General features: G+C 61.5%; 2 protein-coding genes across 3 annotated transcripts; both read left to right on the top strand.

The window, feature by feature from the left end:
• Positions 1-1322: 1322 nt before the first annotated feature.
• Positions 1323-4410, top strand: LOC309976614 (chymotrypsinogen 2-like; the record flags this gene model as incomplete). 2 transcript variants are annotated; one of them, XM_082862293.1, is made up of 7 exons in its annotated part: positions 1323-1374; positions 2135-2238; positions 2362-2441; positions 2784-2862; positions 3204-3384; positions 3463-3596; positions 4249-4410. In XM_082862293.1, 7 exons carry the CDS (start codon positions 1323-1325, stop codon positions 4408-4410), a joined length of 792 nt encoding a protein of 263 aa, XP_082718419.1. The 2 variants fall into 2 exon arrangements, with proteins under 2 accessions (XP_082718419.1, XP_082718420.1); XM_082862294.1 differs by lacking the exon at positions 3463-3596 and having other exon boundaries at positions 4249-4370.
• A 513-nt stretch (positions 4411-4923) lies between these two features.
• Positions 4924-8692, top strand: LOC309976569 (chymotrypsinogen B-like; the record flags this gene model as incomplete). The annotated part of the gene is made up of 7 exons (XM_082862225.1): positions 4924-4975; positions 5757-5860; positions 5948-6027; positions 6406-6484; positions 6890-7070; positions 7939-8072; positions 8529-8692. The coding sequence occupies 7 exons, from the start codon at positions 4924-4926 to the stop codon at positions 8688-8690; spliced, it is 792 nt and encodes a 263-aa protein (XP_082718351.1). The 3' UTR covers positions 8691-8692.
• Between the last annotated feature and the right edge of the window lie 669 nt (positions 8693-9361).

The raw sequence follows: 9361 nt of genomic DNA, 5'->3' as shown, positions 1-9361 counted from the left end.
CAGGTCTGACCAGCGTGGACTGTGTTAGGCCTGGTCCCAGCACACTCAGTATGGACTGTGCCCTTTCATAAAGCGGGACCCTTGCTCCAAGGATCCCCATTTTACATATTTAGAAATAGGATCAGAGAGGGTAACTTGCCCAAGGCCCCACAGCTGTTTTGTGCTGAAACCTGTGACCCACCACACAACAATCATCAATGCAATGGAAATTAAAAATAGCCATAAGTGGGCTTCCCTGGTGGCGCAGTGGTTGAGAGTCCACCTGCCGATGCAGGGGACATGGGTTCGTGCCCCGGTCCGGGAGGATCCCACATGCCGCGGAGCAGCTGGGCCCATGAGCCATGGCCGCTGGGCCTGCGCGTCTGGAGCCTGTGCTCCGCAACGGGAGAGGCCACAGCAGGGAGAGGCCACAGCAATGAGAGGCCCACATACCGCAAAAAAAAAAAAAAAAAAATAGCCGTAAGATATCGTTTTGCCTATGTGTTTTGGGGTACTTGCCCTGTGCCTGGTAGCCTCACCTTCAAACTTGCCCCTCCCCAGTTTCCCAGTTGCTGGGAAAGGGCCCTGCTGCCCACCCGAAACAGGTCTCCTTGCCCCCTGCTTTCCCGCCTGGTGTAGCCTCCAGAAGCTCTTGCTGGGATGATAGCAGAGGCCCCCTGGCTGGCCCTGGGCCCAGTCCTGCACCTGAATGCCATGTACTCAATTCCAAGGGCAGGATGCCTGGGTGGAGGGGCCTGACTCCGCGTGAACGGGCAGTGGGCGGCTGGCCCTCTGAACCAGCCCACGTGACTGCCCCTGATATTGAACTGAGCCACTGAGCCTTCTTGGCCATCCTAAGACTAGGGGAGCATCCTCAGCCCACTGGTCACCTGTGCCCTCACCATGCTTTGGTCCCTGCCCCTCCCCCTACTTGACCACACTGCCCACGGGGTTTTGAACAACTGCAGACCAACTAAATTACTTGTCCAAGGTCCTCCAGACCATGAGAGACTTGGCTGGGGCTCAAATCCAGCCCAGGCCTGGCTGCTGCCCGCAGGGCCCCTCTAGAGGTAGGGCCTGGAGGAGGAAACCTGAATGTCCCCTTCCCCTTAGCTGTGGGTGGAGGGCCGCCTTGTTTGGCCCCAACTTTGCCCTAGATCCTGGCCCCAGCTGCTGCCATCCCAGGCCCTGATGCCAGCCCTGCTCTGGCATATCCTGCCCACTGGGACACATGCCCAGGAAAGGGATTATCACCTCAAGGTCTTCAGATAACAGCCTGGTGCACAGGGATATAATGAGGAGCCCTCCAGGCAGGCGTCCTACACCTCCCTGACTACGGCACCATGACCTTCCTCTGGCTTCTCTCTTGCTGCGCCCTCCTGGGCACAGCCTTTGGTGAGCACCAGGGCAGGCAGAGGCCGGGAAGGCTGCCTACCCTTCTACCAACTGCTGGAAGGGGTGCTGGCCCCACCAACCCCAAGGCCAGCAAGGGGCAGCGGGGTCCCTGCTCCCAGTTCAGTTGTGTGTGGTGGTGTGAGCCCGAGCGAGTCTTTCTCCCTCTCTGAGCCTCACCAGCTCCATCTCTACAATGAGGATGCTGGGAGGACTGGACCAGGCCAGCCAGTGTGAGGCCCCCGGGGTGGAGGTGGACCTTCCTGGGGCCTCGCATCGTGTGCAAGGAGGGGCAGCAATTCCAGAGGGACAGAAAGCTCTGTGAATAGTTGGTGGCTCCCAAGCAGGCTCAGATGATGAGCAAGTGTGGCTTGGCCCCCATCAGCCCTTTCATGCCCTTGAACCAGCCCTTTTAAACTTTTCCACTTTTGTTCACTGTGTGCCAGGAACTGAGCAAGTTCCTGCTTTGCCTGCTTTGTCTACTAAGGCAAGGCATCTTTCATCCTTATTATACCAACTCTGTGAGGTTAGCCTAAGATCCCCATTTTGCTGGTGGGAAAACTGAGACTCAGAGTGGTTGAGGTAGGCAGTGATAGGGCCTCCCAGCCCAGGCTTTGGCCCTGCCACCACCTCAAGCTCAGCCTGTTGGGCTTGTCTGGGCTGGAGCACATGTCAGCCTGAATTGTCCCCGGAGTATTCCTGGGGCGGTGAGTCCTGGGTGGGACCTTGGCCTCCACCCCTCACTCCATACTTCCACCCTCAGGCTGTGGGGTCCCTGCCATCGACCCTGTGCTGAGTGGCCTGTCCAGGATTGTCAACGGGGAGGAGGCTGTCCCTGGCTCCTGGCCCTGGCAAGTGTCCCTGCAGGTGAGGGGGGAATTCTGCACACGAGTAGGGGAATGCACTGGGGTATTAGCCCAGCTGGGCGCTGCTGCCCAGATTGGTTTTGCTGGTGTCTGGGCGGGGCTGACCCTCCCCATCTTCCTCCAGGACAGCACCGGCTTCCACTTCTGCGGGGGCTCCCTCATCAGCGAGGACTGGGTGGTCACCGCCGCCCACTGCAGTGTCAGGTGAGAGCCCGGGGTCCCCAAGAAACCCCTTGGGGTGGTTTCCTCCAGCACTGAGGACTTGCCCTTTAATGCCTTCATTTCCCAGTTTCTTATTTGGAAATGTGTAGCAAACCCAGGTCCTTCCAGTGACCTAGGGGTCCCTGGGAAAACACATGGCGGGCTGTAGGCCCAGTTGAGATTCTGAGCTTCCATCTCTGATCGACACCACAGCCGTGTGTGCAGACGCACAAAGACACGCATGTGCATTACGCCTGCACACGCGTGCACTCACACACATAAGCACCCTGCATCCCAAATGCCCCCCTCATGGCAGGAACCACTCCTTTCTCTGGCCCTCTCCAGAACATCCCATCTGGTCGTGGCCGGGGAGTTTGACCAGGGCTCAGACGCCGAGGACATCCAGGTGTTGAAGATTGCCAAGGTATGGCAGCCCCCAGGGTCCAGGTGTGACCCCAGGCAGGGTGGACCCTCGGGAGTGTGCAGCCCAGGCTAACCCCCAGGGCCCCAGCTCCTCCCGGTCACCCCAATAACCCATTATGATGGGGCAAAGCAGAAAGCAGGGTATGCAAGGCTCCATGAGGGTAAGGTCTGCACCTTGGGCCTGAGCCTCAGGCTCCTGGGGCCGTGGAAGGAGCTGCCGAGTTGAACAGGCCATTGTCCACGGAGGAGCACTGAGGCCATGAGGGGTAGCCTGGCGCCAGGTTCTGCCCCGGTCGGCTTCTTCCCAGACCCCAAAGGCAGCTGTCTGGCCCTGCCCCACAGGTTTTCAAGAACCGCAGGTACAACCCGTTCACCAACAGCAACGACATCACCCTGCTGAAGCTGGCCACGCCTGCGCGCTTCTCCAAGACCGTGTCCGCCGTGTGCCTGCCCAGCGCTAACGATGACTTCCCCGCCGGGACGCTGTGCGCCACGACTGGCTGGGGCCTGACCAAACACACCAGTGAGTGATGAGAGACCACTGGCTGGCCAGGTGGGAGGTAGGGGCAGCAGTCACTAACCACCCACCCTGCCCTTCCAGATGCCAACACCCCCGACAGGCTGCAGCAGGCGACTCTGCCCCTCCTGTCCAACACCGACTGCAAGAAATACTGGGGCAGCAAGATCACCAAGAGCATGGTCTGCGCCGGCGCCAGCGGCGTGTCCTCCTGCATGGTATGGCCTCCTAGGCTCCCTTCCCTCCCAGCCTGGGGTGGGTTCAGGCCAAAGCCCAGGCCAAGGGCTTGGGCAAAGAGAGAAGAAATGGAAGTAGCAGGCAGACCTCTTTCTAGGGCCTGCCACTCTCTCCCTGGGCATTCCTGCCTGAGTAGTTGGGAAGACAGGGCTCCTGGAGGGTCATCAGTGACCTCAGCAGAGAGGTACCAGAGCAAGGGGCTCTGGTCTCAGAGCTGCCATATTGCAAGATTCCACTAATATCAAAGTCTGAGTAATGGCACCTCCTGGAATTGTGCAGTGCACAGCCTGGGCAGCAGAGCATGGTGGCCCAAAAGGGCTCCAGAAGGGGTCTGGCAGCCCTTCCTCCCTCACAGTAGCCCCACGGCCAGCACCACCCATGCTTTCCTCCTATCAGTGAAACCTGCTCTATTGAGCCTCTGTTATAGGACCCCACCCCAGGGGGTAGCCCAGACTTCCAGGGGCACAAACCACAGGAGCTGCTGAAGTTTCTTTCATAATCCTTCTCATATGCATGTTCTGAGCTTCTACTGGCTATCAGGCCTGGGACTGGGCTCTGGGAACAACGTTCAGTGGCCTCTGGGCCAGGCCACCTGGGCTGCCAGACCCAAGCCCCCTCCTCCCTGTCCTGCAGGGCGACTCTGGTGGCCCCCTGGTCTGCCAGAAGGATGGAGCCTGGACCCTGGTGGGCATCGTGTCCTGGGGCAGCGGCACCTGCTCCACCGCCAGCCCCGGCGTGTATGCCCGCGTCACTGAACTCATCCCCTGGGTGCAGTACATCCTGGCAGCCAACTGACGACCAGGCTTCACCCTGGCCTCCCTGCTGACCTTGCTTCCACAAAGCCTCAATAAACCAGTGGAAGACGTGCTGATGGTGTCTGTGACCTGTTTTGGGGCTTCTGGGCGTCCACTCTGCTCCTGAATTTGGACCTTCACTGAGCCAGGTGTCCAGGGGTGTCCAGGAGGGCCCCTCCTTAGTCCACCTCCCAAGAGTGGCCAGGAAGGGCACAGGCAGATAAAGGGGGGACCGTGACCCCCACCTCTCACCTCATGCTCCCACCTCCAACTTCAGGGTCCTCACCATCTGCCCCCGGCTCCGTGTGCCCGGGGCCTGCCCACACACCTGTGATTCCAGGAAACCTTCCCAGGAGTGGCCCCCAAGGGCTCAGGCCCGCGCTGAGCCAGGTGCTTCTCAGCCCAAGGTCTCATGATAAGGAGGGGATGGCGAGGCAGGCTAAGATTGGAGGCTTGAGGGAATATATTGGGTGGTCCCTCGGGCAGACCCATCTCACCTGCTGAGTCGCGCGCCATGGCTCTTCTCTGGGTTGTCCTTGGCTTCTTCCTCTTTGGCAGCAGCTTCGGTAAGCGTGAGGCTCAGGCAGGCCCGGCAGCCCCAGGCCGAGCCTCGCCCACCCCCTGACCCCCCACCCAGAGGCAGGGAACAGGAGGGCCCTAGTCCTCGTACCTCTAACACCCCTGCCACCTGCCCCTGCAGCTGCCCCCTGAGCCTCCTTGGGCTGCTCTGCCCAGCCCCCCACTCCTCCACTGGGCGCTCCTGGAGCGCCCTCCGCTGCCTGGAGGTCCCGTGGGCCCTGCCTAATTTGGTCTCCTCCATTCACTCAGAAGCTGGGGTGGTCTGGGCTCCTCCACCCTCCAAACGTGCCACCAAGCTGTGTGAATGCTGCCTCGAGAACGTCCCCCAGGTCCATCCATCTTGCCCTGCACCTCCACCCTCGGGATCTGGACAGCCTCCTGCGTGTGTGCCCCCCCAACTGGGGTAACAACCTCACCCAAACCTGCTCCCCCTGCAGACTCAGAGGCCATGAGAACCCCCAGGACTCAAGCAGGACATCCCAGCCCCCAGGACAGAATCCTGGGCTCAGAGTGGCATGGACACTCCCCTCAGGGCACAGAGCAGGCTGGGGAGCCTGGGCCCCGACTCCAGATACCCTCAGCCTCGGGGACTGTCCACAAGGGCACCTTCTAAGGGCAGCTGTCAGCTGGACCGGTGGGGGGCTGAATTCCTTGCAGCGGACAAAACTCTGAGTGCCAGGGTGCCACAGAGGCCTGGAAGTGCTGAGTCTTCCCCTGACCCCCTTGGGGCACCACCCACTGACCAGCCGCACTGTCCTTGTCCCTCAGGCTGCGGGGTCCCCACCATCGACCCTGTGCTGAGCGGCCTGTCCAGGATCGTCAACGGGGAGGACGCTGTCCCCGGCTCCTGGCCCTGGCAGGTGTCCCTGCAGGTGAGGGGGAGTCTGGGGAGGGGCAGGTTAGACAGGGAGGGCTCAGGCAGGAGAGGCAAGGCTGACTCTCCCTCCCCGTCTCCGCAGACTAGCTCCGGCTTCCACTTCTGCGGGGGCTCCCTCATCAGTGCGGACTGGGTGGTCACCGCCGCCCACTGCGGGGTCAGGTGAGGCCTGGGCTGGGGCAGAAGGGGCCCCCACCTCACCTGCCTGAAGAGACCACCCTCGCCCCTAACCCCAACCGGGCGCTGCCAGCGAGTGGGAAACCGTCTGGCAGAAGCTGCTCTGTCCCCAGGCTGCAGGCAGAGCCAGTCAGCAGAAAACCCCAGCCCCCTAGCGCCCCGCCTCCCCAGACCCCAGCTTGGTCCGGGGCAGCTGGCCTGGGCCTCTGCCTTCACTGTACAGATGGGGAAACTGAGGCTCCAAGGTCACCACGCGATTCAGTGGCCCAGCCGGGGCTCACCCTGCCTGGCACGCTCTCCGGGCGCTCCTCTGAGGAGGTGGCCGTGAGCCTGAGCTCCGTCTGCCACCTCCTTTCTCTCCAGGAAGAGTCACCTCGTGGTGGCCGGGGTATCTGATCACGGCTCCGAGGAGGAGGCTGTTCAGGTGCTGAGAATCGCTGAGGTACGGCCGGCCGGGCGGCCAGGAGGGTGGGCCCCTGGGGCACAAAGGAAAAGGAGGGCAGGGGGGCAGTGGGCAGACGACCCCGGCCGGCGGCTCAGGCCTCACCCCACTGGCACCCCTCCAGTCTGAGCTCTCTTCTCTTTCCCACGTAATAAAGCTCCTTTACAAACACTGAAGGTTGTTTCTGATTATAAGCTTTGCTCATTGTAGAAAAACGCAAAATACGTCACATGCCATCTCCCCAGCACCCCAGAGATTTGGTCTGTTCAGCCTCATCTGGGTTCCCTTCTCAACACTCTGCCCCTTTAGCACCGCCGGCCCCTCCCAGTCTGCAGGCCTGTGTGTCCCTAAAATCTCCCAAGTCCTCCCTCTGTGGCCCACCGAGCCCCCACCCTTTCCACACAGGTCTTTGAACACCCCCTGTGGGACCTGCGCACGGTCCAAAACGACATCGCCCTGCTGAAGCTGGCCATGCCCGTGAGCCTCTCCAGGATCGTGTCCGCCGTGTGCCTGCCCAGCGCCAACGCCAGCTTCCCTGCGGGCTCCCTGTGCACCACCACGGGCTGGGGCAAGACCCGGTACAACGGTGAGCGCCCTGAGGGCTTTTCAGGAGTGAGGCTCATTCTGTATTTTGGTCTAAATTCCAAACACAATCATAAATTGCAAGTCAATAAATCTTCCATTTCTTTACTTAAAACCCTCTTAATGAAAACCCTACCAAACATGAATAAAAATGAGGGTTAATAATATATACGTAAACAGTTTCTGAAGAAACACCTAAGTACCAGCAAGTCTCGCCCCCTCTCACCTGCAAGGAGAGGGACAGCCCGGATTTCCCTCCAGACTGAGGAGGGCGGTGCGTCCAGCGCCCCTGAAGTCTGGGCCCGGAGTCCAGTGTCCTGGTCGGGTTCGGGCCTGAGCGCCCAGGTGCCCCCCACCGGCCCCCCACCGCCCCCCCAGCACTGCTCCATCCGCAGGTTCTTCCTCGGTGTCCTGAGTTCTTCTGCCCCGGCCACGGCCCCCGGCTGGTCCCGTAACAGGACAGAAGCAGCCGGGAAAGGGCAGCAGGAGGGAGGTGCTCCCTCGGGGGTCCCCTCCGGTGTCCCCGGTCAGAAGGACGTGCATCCCCTTCCCTGGGGGGGAAGGACGGCCCCTCCACCCACACACAGTGGCCGCCAGGGCCCAGGGCGCACGGGGCTCCGAGGCAGGACCTGTTGCAGCAGCTGCTGGAAGCACAGTCCCCGCTGCCTGGTGTGGAATCGCAGAGGAGCCGCGTCCCAGACTCCCTGAAGGTGTCAGGGAAGGTTCGAAGCTCGGTGTCCACGATCATCGCGATGGAGGAAGACTGGGACCTTGCAGGGGGAGGGCGGGGCTCAGGCGGCCCCTGGTCTCTTCTCCCCAGGGGCGGGCTGGTTGCATGAGGGGCCCTGACCCCACGCCCTCTGTCCTTCCAGCTCTCAAGACCCCCGACAAGCTGCAGCAGGCGACCCTGCCCATCGTGTCCAACGCCGACTGCAGGAAGTACTGGGGCAGCAAGATCACCGACGTGATGATCTGTGCAGGCGCCAGCGGCATCTCCTCCTGCATGGTACGGCCTGGCTCCGCCACGCTGCCCGCCCTCACTGCCCGTGCCTCCCCTGGCCAGGCCAGGAGGCCCACTCCTCTCTGCCATGACCTAACTTCATGCCCTGCCCAGTGCCCCAGTGAAGGGCTGGACCAGACGCCCCTGGTGAGGGCCGGCTCCGGCCAGGTGTGGTGTGGGGCTTCCCAGGCGTATTTAATCTCACACCAACCCCACGAGCTGGACGCTTCAGCCTGTTTTACAGCTGATGGGGAGGCTGAGAGGATAAGCCACCTGCCCCAGGCCCTCCAGGAGTAGGTGGCAGGGCTGGGGCTGCCATCTGAGCAGATCTGAGTCTCCTGTGCACAACCACTGGGCCCCCACTTGTGCTTTGTCTGCACCCCTGGACTTGGCAGGTCAGGGCACACCAGGGCCCTGGTACTCCCTTTCAGGCTTGAATACAAGTCCTATCTCCTCCTGCAGGGCGACTCTGGTGGCCCCCTGGTCTGCCAGAAGGATGGAGCCTGGACCCTGGTGGGCATCGTGTCCTGGGGCAGCGGCCGGTGTGGCCCGTTCTCTCCAGGCGTGTACACCCGGGTCACCAAGTTTATTCCCTGGGTTCTCGAAGTTCTGGAGGCCAACTGAGCCTCTGCCCCGCCCCAGCCCCCATGTGTGTAAAACCCAAATAAAACTGCTCGCATCTTCACTTCTGTGCCTTCGCCGGGGCGGGAGGATGGCTGCCTTCACTGAGGTCCCCTCTGGAGCTCAGAGCGGAGAGAGCTGGCAGATACCCAGCCCTATCCCCTTCTTCACAGAGATGGGGGAAATGAGACTCAAGTTCACACACAGAATGGTGAGAGCTCGGAGCAGGACCGCTGGTCCCCAGAGCCCTCACCTTACTTGGGCTGCCAGACATACCCCCGACTGCCAGAAAGGGGACCACTGACCCAGGGTGAGGGCCCCTCCTGTCCCCTACCTCCCAACTGGGAGTCCAAGTCCTTGTGTAATTCAAATGGACACTTGTGGAGAAGTTCCACAAGCTGAAATTAAGAGCTTCCTTCTACGAGCTACGTTCTAGATAAGGCCTGTGAAAGCAAGTTTCTCTGCGTGGAACAGTGTCTCTCCCAGCGGTGCCCCCAGCGGGGCGCCCTCTGCCTCGGGACGCAGGGGCCCGAGCAGGGCTCACTGGCTCCTGGAGCTGCTCCCACCCGCACATCACCCTGCATCTGCCTTCGCCTCGACCGCCTGCCCAGGGACCATGCTGGATTTTCATCGAACCTCGGCAACGGCTGCGCCCTTGGCCACTGTGCTCACGC

This window comes from Leucopleurus acutus (assembly GCF_964270905.1).
Source record: "Leucopleurus acutus genome assembly, chromosome: 20".
NCBI classification, from domain to species: domain Eukaryota; kingdom Metazoa; phylum Chordata; class Mammalia; order Artiodactyla; family Delphinidae; genus Leucopleurus; species Leucopleurus acutus.
The sequence above is the reverse complement of the archived record's forward strand: the minus strand, read 5'-3'. Positions and strand labels throughout refer to the sequence as shown.